The sequence below is a fragment of the Paramisgurnus dabryanus genome, chromosome 1, assembly GCF_030506205.2.
Source record: "Paramisgurnus dabryanus chromosome 1, PD_genome_1.1, whole genome shotgun sequence".
NCBI lineage: Eukaryota > Metazoa > Chordata > Actinopteri > Cypriniformes > Cobitidae > Paramisgurnus > Paramisgurnus dabryanus.
Genome location: NC_133337.1, coordinates 42,517,938 through 42,539,534, shown reverse-complemented (window position 1 = coordinate 42,539,534; position 21,597 = coordinate 42,517,938). Strand labels below are relative to the sequence as shown.

At 36.0% G+C, this 21,597-nt stretch overlaps 1 protein-coding gene across 2 annotated transcripts in view; it reads left to right on the top strand.

Annotated features, from left to right (window-relative positions):
- LOC135744534 (cadherin-18) overlaps positions 1 to 21,597 on the top strand; it is a 305,028-nt gene that overhangs the window by 213,458 nt on the left and 69,973 nt on the right. For both annotated transcript variants that reach the window (XM_073815065.1, XM_065262727.2), the window contains exon 4: positions 13,852 to 13,971. In XM_073815065.1, coding sequence (XP_073671166.1) covers positions 13,852 to 13,971 — 120 coding nt within the window. The remainder of the gene's footprint in view (positions 1 to 13,851; positions 13,972 to 21,597) is intronic.

Genomic DNA, 21,597 nt, shown 5'->3' with positions numbered 1-21,597 from the left:
ACTTTTATTTAAAATAAAAAGTCCATGACAATTTTTCATTGTTTTTGCAGCTTGGCTTCCTCTGTTGGTGTTCTTGTCCACTCCACTCGGATGATGAGTTGATGTCGTCTCACAAATGCTGTTCTGCATTACATATAAAAAACATAAATGAAAGCCTTCAGTAAATGTTTCTTCACTGTGCCTTGACAGAAACAGAGTTTTCTAAGCCAGTTACGTTTATAAATTTTAGGCTTACTTATGTGCTAGCTAACCGGCTACCGTTAGCTAGCAACTTTCTTGAAAAACATTGTTTGAAATGCGTGAGTCATGTATTAACAAAACCAGTCACCTTATCCAGCATGCGGATCCTGCTGACATCACTCGCAGTCGTACTCCACAGTGTAGAACGTTTTTAAAACCTCTTAAAGAAATTTCACCTCAGGATCGCGTTCCAGCAAACCTCCTGCAGACGGCCGCGCACTCTACACCTGCGCAGAAGCCTACGCATGTAGTCGTCTTTTGCTTTAGCGGGAGCTGATATCTGCTGTTGTTTCATTCTGGTTTGCCATTTCATAAATTATATTTGGCTAAAATACTTGTGTTTACAGTAAATAAATTGCAAAGCACCACTTCAAATATGTCCGCAAATGTAGGAGTTTCCTGGTAAATAGGGAATAAGTTGCTATTTGTATTGTACTTACCTTAAAAAAAAGATAACCACATTAAATCAGCTGGACTTTTGTTATTAAAAGCAAGTAATATAGGCTACTAAAATAAAAGTGATATGCTGTTATATTTATTTGCCGATGTGGCTCGTAGACATTGACTGTATACAACATTCAGTAGTCAATATGAAAAATTCACAATAAAAAATAAATAAAACATAATTTCCCCATAGACTTGACTAAGTCACATACCACGTAATATTACAATAGGTACCCTGTTGTTATAAAATACTTAGAGTATAAATAATTTATAATTCTTCATATTCTTACCCCCTTATTACCCCAAACTTAAAATATTATTCCCTTATACCTACAGGTTACCTACCCTGTTGTTACAAATAGGTACGCTGTAAATTCGGTTTAATTACGCGGTACTTTGCGGGTCGTAAAATAAAGTGTTACCAATGTTAATGTATAAATTAAATGAGTGTTAATTTATGAAACTAAACACCACAGTCTTAAATCATATTTTCATTGTGTCTTTGCTGCGTCTGTGTTGCTTGGGAACTGCTATATTGCAGCCAAAATTGATTCTGAGGAGCTACTTTGTTAGGTGGAAGAAGAATATTTGTTCAAAAACAATTATTTTATTTTATGCATATCTTTTGCTGTTTTTTTATTTTAGGAATCCCTGCTATGCAAACAAAGCAATCATTTTATAAAAGCAATAAGCAAAGCAGTGGTGTTACAGTGCATTTTATTACAGCTAATGGGGTTTTTAAAATTTCCCTTACAGTATGTTATAAAATGCACTATAACCCACTGCTTCAATAAACTGTGAATCTGTAGCACACAAGCTTAAATGAACACACCATTATAATCTGTTTGTGTAAATGCTAATATGTGACCCTGGACTACAAAACCAGTTACACTTTAAAAATTGCTGGGTTATTTTTGACCCATGCTGGGTAAATATTGGACAGAACACATGTTGGGTTAAAAATTACCCAATGTTGGGTTGTTGTTGTTTTTCAACCATGGGGTATAATAACCAAGCAGTTAGGTTAAAACAACCCAGCATTGGGTCAATTTTAACCCAGCGGTGTGTTCTGTCCAATATTTACCCAGCATGGGTCAAAAATAACCCAGACATTTTAAGAGTTTATAAATAGCACAGGTTTATTTGTAGCAATGGCCAAAAATACATTGCATGGGTCAAACTTCTCGCTTTTTCTTTTTTTGCCATGTAAAGATCATGATGTAAAGATCATGTTTCATGAAGATTTTTTCTACCGTAAAATATAAAAATGTATTTATCATTAGTAATATGTGTTGTTAAGGACCTCATTTGAAGAAATTTTAAGGCAGTTTTTGCATTCTCAGATTCAGATCTTCAAATAGTTGTATCTTGACCAAATATTGTCCTATCCCAACAAACTATTTATCAATAGAAAGCGTATTTATTCAACATTCAGATGATATATATATATATAAAAAAAAATAAAACTTGACCCTTATGACTGGTTTTGTGGTCCATGGTCACATATAGTTACAGTTATAGCTATTAGGGCTAATAGTGTAACGATATTTTAATATCTTGTATCGATATATTTCTGAACAAAAACTTAAAGTAGGCCTGCTATTGTTTTATCCTTGTTTGTTCAGTGTTCACTTCATATGGGGCTACAGTTTATGCACATTTACTTAATGATTTTTTTTTTTAAAGTTACAACATAAAATACATTTTGTTTACAAGACGCAGTTCTATTCAGACTGTTCAGTGACTGTACAATGCAAATACCTTTGCAAATAAATTGGAATTTAAGTTTTTTTTCTGCTGTGCCGAGTTATCAATATAATGTGATACTAGGGGTGTCACGATTCTCCAAATCCTTGATTCGATTACATTTTCGATTCTAAGGTCACAATTCGATTTGATTCTCGATTTTTACTTTTTTTTTAAAGATAAAAATGCTATGCCATTATTATTCATTATTATTATCATTATTATTTATTATTATTATAGTTTCACATTAACATGCACATTGCGTGCTTTCTCGCATGGGGGTTTGTGGGATTTACTTTACGCAAGAAAGCTTGTAGGATTCCTTCTTGCACACACATGGACTTAATGTGCGCGTCTTGGACTCTTACATCTGAAATAAATCCAGTGCGTCATAAGCAGCTGCGCTTCTCTCTGTCTTACGTGCACGCGCTCTCGCATCTGTCCGAAGTCTAAACATAAACTAAAGTAGTAATCCTTACATATTTGTTTAGTTATATGCGTTTCATGCGAGCTGAGGCAAACTATCCCTTTTATTTAAAATATAACCCGCTCACTAATATAGGGGGTATAAATATAAATCTCTCACTCTCGCCCATGTGCAGAGAGCTGCTCTCTGTCCGAAGTCAGATCACTAGATAGTAATCCTGTTTATGATATGCATTTCAAGGAGTTGTAGCAATACATCCCTCATGTTTAAATGTAAATCTCTGAGAGTTTTTCCCTGCCGCTTGGCAAGCCGAGCGGACGTGACATGGGGGCGTGGCATCATCGAAAATCCCATTCTTTAATTCGAAGTTCGAGGGTGTGACTTATTACTATTTAAAATTGAAATCGTGACACCCTTATGTGATACACATACCAGAATACCCCAGGTGTTACATAGCAGGTTGTATATTCAGCTATATATTTTTTTACATTTGTGATAAAAAAAGAAGAAGTATTGCAAAGTATCGCAATATGCAATGCATTGCATCGCAACATATTGTATCGTGCCCCATGTATTGTGATACGTATCGTACCGTCAGACTTTTGCCAATACACAGCCCTAACAGCTATCTAATGGTTAGTTCCAGTACTTGATTCTGATTGGTCAATAGCTGTGTTTATTTACGATGAAACACAGCTATGACCGCTTCACCCACCGTTCTGTATTTCACTGCACATTACCGTAAACATATGTGAAACATTCTGTTGCTGTTCACAGTCAGTCTATCAGTCAAGGACTTTTTTTCAGCAGGAAGGAAAACGTTTTTTTATTTTACTTCATGAAAGTTTTGTTGACTCATATTGTTTTGCTTTATTGTTTGTATTGTATTGTAACCATTTTATTAAAGCAATAAGGTACTCGGGCCTGTGCTGTATCGTGAATAAGTCACAGCTGATTGGGTTGCATTGACTCTGCTTTGCGCCGTTCCTATTATTCATGATTCAGAACCGGCTCTCGTTGAAAGAAACTCCTGCACACCCTGCCTCAGTCTCATACCTGAACACACACAGTGTATTCTTGAGAAATACTTCTTGTAAGTGTATAAAATGGGAAAAAAGATATATTTGCGGTAATAAGTACAACGATATCAGCTTAATTTCTCACTCTCAGCTGTTCCAGTTATTTTCCAGACCTGTTTATGAGGTTTGAAGGCCATATCGCTGGCTCGACTGCACACCCAAATGAAATATTTCTCTTTATGTTGCCAGTGTAAAACATATTGGTGGAGATTAGGGCCTGTGGGTTGAGCCGTGTTTATTGTTTATTAAGGTCCCAATTTGCTGTTGCCGTAGCAACTGAATCCCGTACGATAAAATGTTGTATTGCACAATTTGAGTACCAGCTGCAATCAATGTTGAAAGAGTCTGTTTTTGCCTGGCAGTTGTCCATTACTGTTGGCAATTCACGCACAAAGTGGGTTCAAAATCTCAATTATAGATGTCTTGGAGAACACGCTGTCGTTTAGCTGATGTTACGTCTGTACAGTCCACTTGAGCATCACTTATTAGTTTTCTCTAGAGGTTATGGAATATTAGTTTAATCCAATCGTCATTTTTTTACTTAACAAATATGATTCAGGCAGTTGGGATAAAAGGGTGGATGCGGTGTATTTTGGTGAAGGTTTTTAAAAGCTTTATTGTGCAACAGGAGCTCTATTAGTCAGGTAACAGGTTGTTGTACCTCTTTATATTTGTTTTATATTAACCTTAATGCTAATAAAAGGGCCCAATATGTTTGACTCAGTTTATTATATGAGGGCTGTTGCAATGCTATGTCACGAGAATTCGTACATATTTTACTAAGTCATATTAATTCATACGACCACATTCGTAAGGTATGATTTGCCTTGACCCCTGTGATGTGTGGGGTTAGGGGTTCGGTTTCGTTGTTGTTGTTTTTTCATGCTAATCATATGATTTTGCACGAGTAACTTCATATGAATTAATACGAATTAGCCAACTCGTAAAATATGTACGATTTCTCGTGAGATCAGGCTGGCTGTTGATATTTTGGTTTAATTGAAGCCATTATATTTTCCACATGTCATGCTGCATGGTGCTTTGCAGTTGATAAAAAAAAAACGTGTACATATTACATTGCTGGTTTTATTTAAATATGCGCTTTTTTGTAATTTTGTAGTTTTTGTTTTAGAACATCTTGGAAATTGTTTCTTCTCTCTTTTTTAGTAAAGTTCTGAAAAAAATAAAGCAAAAGTATTAAATCTAAATATATAATATGTGCCAACAGAATTTGTTTAATATCATTATCTCATTTTTTACAGAGGTGGCATTTAGCGGCTTTGTATTTGAGCTCCTCGATTATCTCTGGACAACAAAACAAAACATATGAATAAAAAATATTTTTTGTAGTGTAACTTATAGTACACATTAGTGTCAATTTTTAAGGGCATGTTTACAGAAAGTCCTCTGTGTATTGTTATATAACACATTCCCAGTAAAGATGTTTACTATCCCAGCCGGCATTTTAACATTTGATTTATTGTTGAGTCAACGTCAAGGACAAGGTTGAATCAACATTGAATTACCTTTTGATTTTGCAAATTGAATCAACGTTGAACATACAACTGACATTATTTTAACCAAATTTCAACGTTGATTTTAAAGCATTTTATTAACCTTTTGCAACTACTTCAAATTAACTGCTGTATCAATGCTGTTTTAACATTGAAACAAGAACCATCATTATTTCAACCATATTTCAACGTTGATTTTTAAGCATTTTATTAACCTTTTGCAACTGCTTAGAATTAACTGTTGTATCAACGCTGTTTTAACGTTGAAACAAAAACGGACATTATTTCAACCATATTTCAACGTTGATTTTTAAGCATTTTATTAACCTTTTGCAAATATTTCGAATTAACTGTGGTATCAACACTGTTTTAATATTGAAACAAGAACCGACATTATTTCAACCATATTTCAACGTTGAATTTAAAGCATTTTATTAACCTTTTGCAAATACTTCAAATTAACTGTGGTATCAACGCTGTTTTAATATTGAAACAAGAACTGACATTATTTCAACCATATTTCAACGTTGATTTTTAAGCATTTTATTAACCTTTTGCAAATACTTCAAATTAACTGTGGTATCAACGCTGTTTTAATATTGAAACAAGAACTGACATTATTTCAACCATATTTCAACGTTGATTTTTAAGCATTTTATTAACCTTTTGCAAATACTTCAAATGAACTGTGGTATCAACGCTGTTTTAATATTGAAACAAGAACTGACATTATTTCAACCATATTTCAACGTTGATTTTTAAGCATTTTATTAACCTTTTGCAAATACTTCAAATGAACTGTGGTATCAACACTGTTTTAATATTGAAACAAGAACCGACATTATTTCAACCATATTTCAACGTTGATTTTAAAGCATTGTATTAACCTTTTGCAACTACTTCGAATTAACTGTTGTATCAATGCTGTTTTAACATTAAAACAAGAACTGACATTATTTCAACCATATTTCAACGTTGATTTTAAAGCATTTTATTAACCTTTTGCAACTACTTCGATTTAACTGTTGTATCAATGCTGTTTTAACATTAAAACAAGAACTGACATCATTTCAACCATATTTCAACATTGGAAGTCGGTCATATGTCTGCTGGGATGGGATTGCAAGTTTATTTTGATTGTAATGTACTAAACAAAAGCATTTATATTATAATTGACACTTGAGTTATAATCATCCTCTTTGCCTTAGGTTCTTGCTCTGAGATTATTAGCATTGTGTATGAAATGTGAAATGCACAATGTAACCCAAAGTCCTCCAGCATCGCCTTATTGGGCTCTCGTGGTTGTATGAACACGTGCTAAATCAATTGGTATCGATGATTTACATGAAGTAGAGAGCTGAGGTAACAGGGATCGACAGAAATAGAGGGAAAATAAATAATTAGTCCTGCTTCCTCTGATTTCTGATGCCGGGCGTGTGGAGGGATTTATTAGAAAGCACCTGTGAGTCTATTGAGCTCTTCTGGACTCTAATGCTCATAGCACTGAACCAATGCTGTCAATATTTTGTGTGTGTGTGTATGTTTGGGGGCGGCTTTTCATTGCATTCTGGATCTAATTGTGTGTTAATGGTTTGTCTTTTCCACTTTGAATTGATTGACTGGATATAAGCCAGGCCCACTTTTAAGAAACTGAAGAATCCAATAAGAACCATAAGAGAACCACTGCTAGACACACACACACACACACACACACACACACACACACACACACTCTGGTTTCCATGTTTTGTGGGGACATTTTATAGACGTAATGCATTTAATATTGTAGAAACTGTATACTCTATTCCCTTCCCCTAACCCAGCCCATCACATAAAACTTTCTGCAACCTTCAAGAAACATCATTCTGTTTGATTTATAAGCTTGTTTTCTCATTGGGACCTCAAAATGTCCCCACAAGGTCACACAAATATTGGTATTCCTATCTTTGTGGGGACAATTGGTCCCCAGTTTTAATATTTTCAATATTTAAAAATATGTTCTGAAGACAATCGAAGGACTTAGTGTTATAGAACGACACGAGGATTTATGATAAAATTTTAATTAAGGGGTGAACTAACCCTTAAAATCCATTGCATGATTAAATTTAAGCTCATTTATTTTTAATACAATCAAACGTGTCACACCTTATTACTGCAAATATCTGGTCCAGGCTCATTTACCAGCTAGACCTGCACTAAACTAACATAATCCAGCATGGAAATATATGCTTATAGTTTAAGCAGGAATATCTGTATCTCAGTGTGTGTGAGTGTTTATTGTCATGTTTTACAGCAAAAGTTCAGCACTGACTTTAAATATTACACAGCTTTAAGTCCTGCTTGGCTTGCAGTTTTATTATTTTTATTATTATTTTAGGGTGAGACTTTGATTAGTTGTTTCTAAAACTCAATATCTGTATCAGAGGAAAAATTATTACTCCCTTCACAAGCAAGCACCCACTTTATCCACAGTCCCTGGGAATAACACTCATCAGAAAATCCTTTATAAGCTGCGTCAGCAACTTTACAGCGGCTGCTAAAATCAGATAGAAATGTTTTTATGGAAGCTGAACACAGTACAGAGAGAAAAGTGCTAACTCATTTAACCTGCTGCAGGTTCAAGTTTATAACCAAGATTACACTCATCTGAAACCACGGTAGCCACATATAAAAACCCAGCAAGCGTATCACTAATGCATGTTACATCTCCCATTCCACCACATACCAGCGGTTCTCTAATGGATTCAGATCTGGTGACTGTGGAGGCCATTGGAGTACAGTAAACTCATTGTCATGTTCAAGAAACTAGTTTAAAATTATTAGAGCTTTCTGTCATGGTGCTGAAAAGAAGATGAGTGCACTATGGTGATAAAGGGATGGACATGGTCAGCAACAATACGCAGGTAGCCCAAGACGTCTAAACAGTGCTCAATTGGCACTAAAACTTCTGATGCTCGGCTTAAACCTCAGCAAGTTAGATGCCTTAATGCATTGAGTTGCTGCCATGTGATTGGCTAATTAGAAATAAGTGTTAACAAGCAATAAATTGGTGTACATGATAAAGTGGCCAGTGAGTATCCGAAATTGCATACTGTGACAGTAGGTACTGAATTAGATGAAGTACCTACTCATCGAGCGTTAAAACAGTAGGTGCTACTGTATATACTGTATGCAACTTTATAAATATGGATAGTATAAATTAATTTGGACGTACTACATCCGCCATGTTGATTCATCATGTGACATATACGTCGTCTTACTCCTGTACTTCTTGTCATGTAATGTATTTTTGTTGTGTTTATTGGATTGTTGTTTGTGGCTTCTTGTGTTGCATTACCATGAAAAGAAAAGAAATAAATAAAATGAAACAATAAAAACAAGTTAGCCATTAACCCTCTGTGGTCGGACCATTTTGGGACATTGGCAGAGGTTCTGACATGCTCTTGCATTTTTTTTTTTTCAATTGCTTTTAAACATATTAATGGCTAGTTTAAAAAAAGATATAAGGCCAAGGGAACACATCCTAAACTTTTGTTTACAAACAATAAAATTTTCTACTCTTGTAGAGTTGAGAATTTGCTTCAAAGAGATGTTAAAACCATTTGACCCACTCATTCACATAAAACAATACATTGACTTTTGTAAGACACTTTTTGCTGTGTAAAGGCAATATGCAAGGGAGGCTCAATGGTCATGAATATTGATGTGTTTCACAGCTGAGACCCAACCCCCTAAAGGCTCAGTGAGGAATGTTGTGACAAAAGAATGAATGTGGGGAGACAGAATTTTGCTTGTAGTTTAATAAAATAGTGTACAATAAAGTACTTTAAGGCTGAGTGCACAATGTTTAAAAACGCTTTGGAAAAGGAAGTCGGGCCGACTACCAAAACACACTTGTTGCCAATCAGCAGTAGGGGGCGTGTCTACTATCCGGCATCCTTGCCGGGGTTGCGTATGTGTGGGATGGGTCTATCAAAAGAAGGTCCAGATTCTATAGACCAATTTCGAGTAGACGTCACAGTTACGTCACTGCAAGCTGCACGTGCAATGTGGTTGTAGAAAAAGAGTGGAAATGAATTAGACACGAGTGAAACGAGCAAGATAACTCACTAGAAAATGTCTTGTTGTGCTGTTAAGTGTCAGAATAGGAATGCCAAAAAAGATGTCTTTCATTTTTATAGAATACCATCGTCGCAGACACCATTTGAAGATGAATGTAGGTGTTTTTGTTTGCAATAAGCCCTTAAAAGGACAGATTGTAGTGATGAAATCATCTGGAAATCTATTAATAATTAGAATATAAATTAAGTAGAGAAGATGTCCGATGTTCTGTCGAAGTCTGTTCTCTCTATGTGTTTCTTATAGCGTTTTTATCATGTTATGTTTATAATTTATTTAGAATAAAAAATTTTTTAACTGAAATAGCAATAATATCACAATTTTTTATATTTCATATTTCTTTTTCATTTTCTTTTATTTCTTTTTATTTCCTTATATCTTAGCTTATGTCTTCTTCCTGTTTGTTCTAAAATTATTATGTTTACATACTTAATAAATATATAAATATAGTCCACACACACAATGGAAAGTGTTATTTATATATAAACAAGCCTTGTGAAACATAATACTTTTATAATAGTTTAAGAACAAACACATAGGCCATAAATATAAGGAAGAAATTATAGAAAACAGGACAATTAAATATTTAATAAACGCTATTATATATAATACATGATAGTATTGCTTTATATGTACTTTAGCGATTCAAACTGTAAAAATAATTGATTTAGCAAAAAAGAACAATACATATACATTACAAACATGTATATCAGTAGCCAAGCCATTTAAACTTTTTATTTATCTAAAAAATAAACGTAACGTGATTAAAACGCTATAAGAAATATTGCACTAAAGGGAAACATGGGGGAATCAGACTTTGACAGAACACAGGATTCATAACAATCACGGTTTAATGCTAAAACACTTCTCACTGCAGAGATATCACTTTCTGCAACCAGTTTGGCTCCGCCCACAAAAAAAACGACATCTCTGTTTGCAAACACGAAAGTGGTCTATAGGATAGGGGCATTGTTAGGTGATTTTAAATATCAGCATTGGCTTTCAAACATTGTACACTCTGCCTTTAAGGCTTTATTTTTATCTGTAATTAGTATTAAAATAAAAGTCTTATTTTGTCAATGCTAAAAAAACATTAACAATACAACACTGGACTACATAAAACACATAGGTCAGTACTAAAAAGTGCATGTGTGCAACCTACTGCAAACATTCCTGAAGATACAAATAAACATTAGATGACTGGCATTTCCAATTTATACAAGCAATGTTAAGAACCTTACATAAACGTCATGTGGCTGATATTACCATATAACTTTATGTCCAAAAAGTGTGAATATGTCTTTCCACGTCATAGTTTTGTACTGATGAGAGTGATGCAGACCTGTAGAGAGTTATAAACAGCTGTTAGCATATGTTGTCCACAGAAATACCACATAAGCTTATGGGTAAATATCACTGATAACGCTAAATACAGATAAACTATCATGTACAATGTACACAAACTACATTCAGAACATCTCAGATAAACATCTGCAGTTTTAGTTATATAGACCATTTTGCAAAATGTAAACAACACTAGTCCAGATAGCACTTTATCATGTTTCAGTTTATAACATTACATAAACGTAAGGAAAACAGTTAACTTACAAACTGAAACAGGAAGTGTTTCTGGACCAGTGTTGTTTACATCTTGCAAAATGGTCTATAATAAGCTGTTTTTTAGATGACTGGAATGACGTTAAACAAGTGAATTTACCTACAAGGGAAAGCTGTTTAATTTATGTATTTGCATTTGAATAGAGCCGCTTTTGGACATTTTTGAATAAAACAACATCTCTCTTCTTCTTCATTGGATAACTCCTCTCTCGGGGGCTCACGCAATAGGAAATATCCATGGAATTAACACTTCAGGATCTTGCTGCAAGTAGTAGGTCACCCGGGTACTTTTCGCCTACTGTTTTTGGAATACTATGAATTTGGACATACTACTCGCCTCGCCTACTGCTTTTCACCTACTATATAGTATGGAAGTATTGTTATTGGGCCTGATAGGTTAGGGTTAAAACAATTAAGCGAGTTAGCAATGCAAATGCTTAAAGGGATCATTCGGCCAAAAATGATATTAAACCCATGATTTACTCACCCCTTTCCGAGTTGCATAGAGTATGTCCATTGTTTTTTAGACAAACACATTTTCGGATATTTTAGAAAATGTTTTAGATCTTTCAGTTGATTAAATGTAATGTTACGGGGTCCACCCATAGTCCATGACCTTCAAGTCCAAAAAAAGTGCGTCCATCCTTCACAAATTAAATCCAAATGGCTCCAGGATGATAAACAAAGGTCTTCTGAGGGTAATCCGCGCGGTGTTGTTGTAGAAATATCCATATTTAAAACTTTTTTAACGAAAATTAATACCTTCCGGTAGCGCCGCCATCTTAGACTCCTCTGTATTCAGGAGAGAGTATTAGCGTAGTGTACGCACTTTTCTTAGTGACGTATGACAAATTCGGAGGGCGGGGGCACAGAGCAGCAGCAGAGTAGCCTCCGTATGCTGCGTAAGCTCTCATCCTGAATGTGGATGCGACTAAGATGGCGGCGCTACCGGAAGGTATTTATTTTCGTTAATAAAGTTTTAAATATGGATATTTATACAACAACACCGCGCGGATTACCCTCAAAAGACCTTTGTTTATCATCCTGGAGCCGTTTGGATTTAATTTGTGAAGGATGGAGGCACTTTTTTGGACTTGAAGGTCATGGACTATGGGTGGACCCCGTAACAATACATTTAATCAACTGAAAGATCTAAAACATTTTATAAAATATCCGAAAATGTGTTTGTCTGAAAAATGATGGACATATGCAACTCAGACAGCTTGGGGGTGAGTAAATCATGGGTTTAATATCATATTTGGCCGAACTATCCCTTTAAAGGAGTAGTCCACTTCAAAACTGGGGTCCATTGACTTATTATAGTAGGAATAAAAATACTATGGTAAAGTCAATGGGGACCATTTTTGGGTGAACTACTTCTTTAAAACTATTTGTGAGGAATTCATCCAATTTCCTCACGAAAATGTACCATGGTTTTACTACAGGTAAAACGAATAAAAAACCATGGTTACTATAGTTAAACCATGGTTTTGCCAGTGATAATCATTATGCCAAAAACATGGTTACTGCAAAAAAAAACATGGTTACATTTCTGTCACATTTACTGAGACTGTACATGACAACTCATGTGCTATGGGCTTTAAAAAGTGATTCAATCTTCATAATTTATGTTGCTATGATGTACGTAAACATCTATTTTTATTTTATCTGCTTTTTGTATGTATGAACAGTGCAGTGTTAATTGCACCGGGCACATTGTGCTGGGGAATGAGGTGATATCTATAATAGGTCTGATTTGCATAGAAAAGATGTTAATTTGAATAATTATTTCATAGCGCTATTTCAGCATATTTAGTATCTGGTTGCAATGGATTGCAACGGATTGTGAATAAGACTGCATTCAAATGTGACAACGATCTGTCTTACCACATCCATAATCCTTTCTGTCTAAGCCCTCAAAACTACATTCATGTTTGGTGGTATGTGCAGTAAATTAACAACAGACAATGCAGAATAAATCCTGCGAGTCGTAATGAAAGCGATAAGAGCCTGTGAGAGATGTGACCTGAGCCGGTGTAAGAAAGAACGTAATATGAGACAGAAACATGAGGCAAAAACTGCAAAGAGAGATTACAAATAACGCTCAGTTGGCTTTGATATTTGAGTAAGAACAGCGGAGAAACACTGGTGTGCCCAAAACAAATGTTAGAGAATCTGCATGACCCAAAAAGCACATTTCGGTCTCATCCCTATGCATTTGAAGTTGTGTTGAATGTTTATACTGCTCATAATTGAACCCTCTGAATTAAAATATTTACCTACATGTCTTTTAAATAAACCTCCATTTACCTCCAGCTTTTCATGGATGGCAACAGAACAGTGTAAACAGTTCTGTTGTTTACATCCGACACTGTTTATAATGAGCCTCATTTACACGGAAAGGCAGAGTGTTTGCCTAAAACACAATGACAATTTAAATATGCATGGTGCTCACTACACCACAGTATGTACACACACAAGTTTTTGTGCTAAAAAGTGCAGTAGTGCCAAAATGCGAAAGCTGTTCTCTGTGGCCCCGTATGTTGGTATTTAACTTTGTTTAGCAATTATCTATTGACATTTCTACATGGTCTGTCTCCTCACCCACAATTAGGTCGGTTCATTTGTCTTTTTGAAAACACTCAAATGTTTTTTCTTTCCACAGGTATGTCAGTATTTCAGGTCACAGCGACGGATGCAGACGACCCCACATATGGAAACAGCGCACGGGTGGTGTACAGCGTTCTGCACGGACAGCCGTACTTTTCGGTTGACCCTAAAACAGGTAAAGTCATGATCACCTTTTTGATTCAAAACACTGTTTTTCCACCGTTAAAGGTGCAGTGTGTAATTTTTAGAAGGATTTCTTGAAAGAAATGAAAAATAATATACAAAACTATATTATCAGGGGTGTATAAAGACCTTTCATAAAAAAATGTTATATGTTTATTACCTTAGAACAAGGCCTTTTTATCTACATACACCGAGGGTCCCCTTACATGGAAGTCGCCATTTTGTTACAGAAGCTCTTAACGGACAAATTTTTTACTAAGTTGTATCCGACGATGACATGTTTGTCCATTGGCGGCTACCGTAGTTTCTCTATGCATTTCAAAAAACATAGGTGAGAAGTGGACTGAGCAGTTGGTTGCAATTCACAACCTCACCGCTAGATGCCGCTAAAATTTACACACTGCACCTTTAAAGGGATAGTTTACCCAAAAATGAAATTATTTATTCATCCTCATGTTGTGATGAACACAAAAGAAGATATCTTGATAAATGATGGTAAGCACATAGCTGCCATACCCATTGACTTCCATAGTAGCAAACAAATATTATGGAAGTATTGTGATAAATGATGAAAAACATTGTAAGCACACAGTTGACAGGACCCATTGAATTACAGCGTTTTTATTCCTAATATGGAGGTCAATGGGTACAATCAGCTCTGTGCTTACCATATTTTATCAAAATAACTTATTTTGTGTTCATTAAAAAAATGAAATTCATACAGGTTTAGAATTACATGAGGATAAGAAATTGATGAAAGAATTTTCATTCTTGTGTGAACTTTTCCTTTAAAGGCTGCTGGTGCATTTTGTCAAGTAGGCGTACAATTAAAACCATGTCCCATAGCTTTTCTCTGTTGTTGTTCATATTAGACTCTGAAGTGTCCGTAGGAAGCAGATGTAAGGGGTACAATGCACCACCAGCGTCCTTTGCGGTGCAGAAATACAGCCTGACATGTTGTGCCGTATTGTTTGGATCTCGGCTTTATAATGGAGATCATCCCTTGAGAATGAGGTGAAGAGAACATTGTGTAAAGACTTTCAAAGACACAGCGGTGGAAAGAAAGGGATTCAGAGAGCTCTGAGGTGGATCTGCTGTTCATTAAGGGTGACCATTGTTTGAGCGCTCTCCCAAGAAACCATTAAATGTTAATCAATGTGCAATATGTTTGGAAGAAAGAAAGAAAAAAAGAAAAGGGGGCATTGTAGGGGAATATGTTTTGTCTAAAGAAAGTGAAAGAACAAATGAAAATGGATTTTTGTGTTTGTATGCGTGTAGGTTTATGTAGCTTGTTCAGATGTGCGCTGTCCATGGTGCTGTGTGCTGTCCATGGTGCTGAACTAAAGTGCTCCCCATAGACATGCTGGCGCTGTCCAAGGTGCTGAAACGTTCACCGTGATTCTTTTGACTGTTAGCTGTTGAATAAACCTCAGACAAGATAAAGATCCCAAATCCCTGTCTTCATGCGCTCTCAAATCCCATCCATCAGCACTGACAGAGTGGCACATTCGCTAATGCATTCAGTCCAGATATGTGAACATTTTCCAGCCAATTTTTGGGAGGAATTATATGGATCATTTTGTTTTTGTACAGCTGTCAGGAGCACAGAGGCATATCAGTGACTTCTGTGAGTTTTTAGAAATGAAATGCTTAATGGAATTATGGAGAGAGACATTATCGGTGTTGCCAGACTGAGTTTATTTCAGATTGTGTACAAGAACTTAATGCATTCAGACAGAAGACACGCGAAGCCATTGAAGGGGATTGTTTGAGGGAGAGAAAAAGAGATTGATTCAGTCGTGCTTTAACACATTGGCCTGTTAGTGACACTTCACTTTCAATCTGTCACAAAGTATTTCTTGCGGTATTTAATAATAGGGACGCAAATATCCTATTTTAAGATATATAGAGGATATGTGCAAAGATTATCATGATTACTTTGTTTTGAAGACAGTTTAAAATATAAGCTAACCTCTTTTACTTCTGTGATACACATTTCAGGTCTTATTTTGAATGATGTGTTTGTGAGTTAGGGTATAGGGTGCAAAATGTGCTAGCTAAGATCTGCCATTGATCGTAGTGCTGTTTTAGTATCATATTTTAAGTATTATATTTCTACCTATATATATTGTATATATTAGTGAATTTATGAATCCATTATGGAAACATTAGTGGATCCATTGTGTTCTTTTGTCAACTTCTGTATCAGGTATTTAATCTCTCGATTTATCTTTATTTCTGTCAATTTCTACAGATACAAACCGTTTAGTATTTTATCTAGTACATTAAGAAATACAGTTTGAAACGCTGGACTAATAGAAACCTAATAGAAACCTGGATGTTAGGGATGCACCGATCCGATACCTGGGTTAATGCACTGAAGTAGTGGACTGAATGAAACTCGTCCTCTTCACATACACAATAACTGTTTTGTAAACGTCTGATTAAAAAAGTCTCAGTAAAGCATTGGACGGATATGATACACTTTGTGCTGAGCACATAAAATATCTATTCTTTGTGTTTTACCGGTTATGAACTTTTCGTTGTGGAGTGATGGTTCCCGTGAGAGGATGCTTTGAGTGCATCATACTGTGCCCGGGATGTGCATAAGCACTTTTGTGGCGCCCTGCATTAAAGCCTTTCATACTTTAATAGTTTTGTGCAATAAAGGAAAACATGGAGAGCTCAGATGCAAAACCCTCTAAGTGTGTTTTGTAAACATGTTTCTTGCTTAAATAAAATCATACATGTCCTCTTAAAAACTGCTGTGATTAGTAAATCTTAAAGAACACTGACATTCTTGTAATACAAATTGACATTTTAAATAATCCAAAAAAAGCAATATTTTTTTTTAAATGTATATAATGTGCAATTCTAAAAAAACAGTACTAGTATCTGATCTGATTGAATATGTGTGGTGAAATATTTATTTCTAGGTCAGTGATCAAATACAAGCAAATGTGGCCCATTGATATGTTAACTTATTTGTCCAAAGGTCAGATTTGTTTGCTTCTATTAGAGCACACAAAGATGTTGTTTGGAGCATTTTCAAATCATACTGGGATAACATGGATCATCAGGTTTTGGCAAACCTGTGCCAGCTCATGTGCATGCTATCAATAAAGCACAAGGGGAACATACCAAATAAGCTAGCAAGACATTTTCAATTTCATATAATGTTTTTACTCACTGTAGCCAATTGGTAAAAAATAACATTAGAAGCGCAAAGATCATTGGTTTGATCCCTCAAGGATCACACATCCTGATCAAATGTATTTCTTGTAATGCACTGTAAGTCGCTTTGAATAAAAGCATCTGCCAAATGCCACGTTATGTCAATGTATCAGCTAAAGGATTATTAGGAACACCTGTTCAATTTCTTATTAATGTAATTATCTTATCAACCAATCACATAGCAGTTGCTTCAATGCATTTAGGGGTGTGGTCCTGGTCAAGACAATCTCCTGAACTCCAAACTGAATGTCAGAATGGGAAAGAGAGGTGATTTAAGCAATTTTGAGCGTGGCATGGTTGTTGGTGCCAGACGGGCCGGTCTGAGTATTTCACAATCTGCTCAATTATTGGGATTTTCACAAAGACTTGTGTAAAAAGGGAAAAACATCCAGTATATGACAGTCCTGTGGGCGAAAATGCCTTTTTGATGCTAGAGGTCAGAGGTGAATGGGCCGACTGATCCAAGCTGATAGAAGAGCAACTTTGACTGAAACAACCAAATGTTACAACCGAAGTATGCAGAAAAGCATTTGTGAAGCCATAACGCGCACAACTTTGAGGCGGATGGGCTACAACAGCAGAAGACCCCACCGGGTGCCACTCATCTCCACTACAAATAGGAAAAAGAGGCTACAATTTGCACGAGCTCACCAAAATTGGACAGTTGAAGACTGGAAAAATGTTGCCTGGTCTGATGAGTCTCGATTTCTGTTAGACATTCAGATGGTAGAGTCAGAATTTGGCTACATAATGTAAAGAACATTCTGTGAAAAGATAACCTTGATATCTTTAATATTGACTGAGTAAGGTCATGTCAATGATTGAAATCAAAATGTAATGATCCAAATCTCATCAATGATACTTTAATCTGGATTTCACAGACAGGGTCACAAATGAACAAAGCATTTTTTTTTTGTGGTCTCAGACTTTTTGATCCCTCTGTATATAATGAGGCCATGAAAAGTATTGCATAAAATAAGAATGACCTACAAATATTGCATATTTTTTAGATTTTCTGTAAAAGTTGTTGAATTTTAGCAAGTAAAACTATGAGCAGGAGCAATTAGGGAGCAATTCAGAGGCTGAGAATAATGATTGTTGTTTTGGAAATACAGTTTACAGGATAAATGACCAATCAGAAAGGGTGCAATTATAAACTTGAGCAGTGTTTATTTCCTGTTCACCTAATCTGCACTCAGAGCTGTAGGCAAACTCGAATCATCTCTTGGAAATGAGATACTATCACCTTCCACCCTTTAATGTGCTATCGAATGGTTTTGCTGGTAATTGGTGGTTAAATGCTTTCTCTGAGAATGTCAGAGAATACAAATGCAGATGACAATCACGATTTAAAAACTTAAGTTAAAGCACCCTGTGATGCAGTGGAGACCACATAAATCAATTCAACAGAGAGAGACAGAGAGAGAGAGTTTGTCAAAAGTAAATCTTACTTTGATTTTATGATATGCGCAGCAGCATTGTTTTGTGTTGGAATGGATGATTGTGGTCATTGGGTCAACAGATGCATCCAGACAGAATATCAAAGCCTTGGCCAGGAAAGGATTTATGTGAAGAAAGCAGTACTGCTAATATCCATGTTATTTACTGTTTGGAGACCATTTCCAGGTTGCCATAACCTTCCCGATTTCTTGAATTAGGTTTCAGGGAATAATCAGAATCCTGAAAGAGTCTCTCTCACATATATGCGGTTATATAGGCTAATTTCTCTGCTGATCAGGGAGTCTGCCGGGTTTTAGCCTTTGAGATTTGAGCTTCTCTGACACAGATCTCTAAAAGGAAGGATTAGTTCAACTTCCTGTTCCGATTAATTTCGAAAAGCGTGTCAGTTTGTCAAGGCAATCCCCAGCCAATGATTCTTTCCAACATATTAATAACTCATCTTGTACTATTTTTTTCCTCTAGACTAAAAAGGCACACTATTTATCATATTGCATCGAGTTGAATTATTTTAGTCAAGTCATTTTTTTCTACAAATGGAATGCAGTTCCTGCACGCTAACCTTAAAGATTAAGTATGAAATTAAATAAATAAAAACTGCAGTGCCATAATTTGTTTTATTTGCAAAGCTTTAATAACATCCATATTTATTTTTCAGTCTCTTTATTAAGATACAAACAGAACATACAGGAATTATGTGCACAACTTTTTTCTGCAAAAAACAATTTTCTAAACAAAACAAGAAGTCATTTTAGCATATTTTGTGTGAGTTCCCTTGACATTAAGTGCAATTTTGAGGAGACTGGAGACCTGAAGTCATTAGATTTGAATTGGAAATTAGGTTCCTAATATTGTTCAAGTGTAAGAGAAGCTCACGGGATGGCACAGTGGCTTAGTTGGTAGCACTGTTGCATCACAGCTGAAGGTTTCTAGTTTGAGCCCTGGCTAGGTCAGATGGCTTTTTTATGTGAAAATATTACTGTCTCAACATGGGTTAACTCCGGGTACTCCGGTTTCCTCCCACAGGCCAAAAACATGCAAGTTATGCTGAGTTCAGAATGCACGATTTTAGCCTTGATTTTGACTCGCCGTAAAGTTTTAAGAAATCGACGGCAAATGCCCGAAATCATAGCCAAATCGGTGCTCGTGCATGCTAGTGGCAATCAAACAGTGTGAACTATCAAACACACGATCTGAGAGAATCGCAGACAAGTCAAAGACACCAGTGAGATATCTGTTATGCTAGATATATGAGGTCTCATTTATAAAACTGTGCGTAGGATCCTTACTAAAAGTCTACGTACGCACAAAAGCCAAAAATGGCATACACCAAAAAATATTAAGACTTATAAAACAAAGCAATGTTCCCTTTATAAGTCACCGATCACCTGCTAGTGTGCGTACATGAATCATCCTCAGATCCCACCCTGCAAGCCCATTCTCCCATCAAGTTTGTTGTTCATAGATCACAAGCCTTGCGTGGGAACCGGCGTATGCACGTTTCCAGCCCTGTTTTGTGCATACGCACGCTTTATAAATGAGACCCCTGGACCTTTCGCCGATTCAAAATCATGTCGTGTGAAATGTGTTCTGACTGAAAATAACATTGGCGATGACCTGCAGCCAATGAGAGAGCAACATACGGGGCAGCTGTCATGATCCTGTCAGCCCTCTGTGTTTTTATGTGTTTCATGTGACAGGGTCATGGCAGCCATCACTGTTGTCTGTTTTGTGTGGAGAGTCACGTGTTCTGTGTTCATGTTTTGTGTACCTCTTGCTCTCCTGTATTAAGTCTTGACCCTGCCCCCTTGTTAATTATTCATTATTAGTTTACGCCCTTCACCTATGTGTCCTTGTTCCCTAGTTTAGTTCTCCCATATTTAATGCCATTGTGTCTTATGTCTTGTGCCAGATCGTTGTGTGTCTTATGACGCCGTTGTGTGAGTCTTGTCATGGTTTATCATGTGATGTGTTTTTGTTACAAATTAAAAGTCTTTTGTTCCAGAGCTGTCTGCAATTGGGTTCTTTCCTCCCCTTCACATGACCGGCAGCTGGAAGTTCGGGGAGGAGCATACTTATGATCCAAGTCTCACATGAGAAATCAGGTCTTGCACGCATGACCTTGCGTTGTTTCCTTTTCACCTCTCGTGTGGGTTTGTTGTGAGACGTAGTTTGCTGACCGGGACAAAGTTGTCGGTTCCTGCTATGGTGAAGTCATGCAGTGTGAAACCCACTGTTGCCGATCCATCGTGCAGTGTGAAAACAGCAGCGACTGAACGCTTCCCCAGATAGTCATGCGGCGTGAAAAGATATGTGACCCGACTACTTTTAATATCATGCAGTCTGAACTCGGCATTAGGTGAACTGGAGACACCAAATTGTCCCTTCCTTAAACTGTGTATGTAATTATTTGTTTGGATCAACATGATTAACCATATTAACCGGTTCTTGTCATGAATATAGTTATCAGTGTTGAGGAAAGTAAGTTACTTTTAAAAGTAATGCATTACAATATTAAGTTACTCCCCAAAAAAGTAACTAATTGCTTAGTTACTTTTTCATGTAAAGTAATGTTTACGTTACTTTTGTGTTTCTTTTGCATTACTTTTTCTTACTTGGCTGAGGCTTGATCTCTTTCAGGCCTTGCAGGTGTTTTTTTATCGCAAAAAAGTCTGCCATCTCCGTTTTTGACTCAAACTGTTCCCGATCAAGCGCACAGAATGCATAATTCTACGTTAATATGTTCAGTTTAATTCAGTACATTATTTAATTTTTTAATATTTTTAATATTATAATATATCATATTTTAATATTTTATCATATTTATTAATTAAACTGAAAAGTAACTTGCATTACTTTTTTTTAAAAGTAACTCAAATATTAATGTGTACATTTATAAAGTAATGCGTTACTTTACTCGTTACTT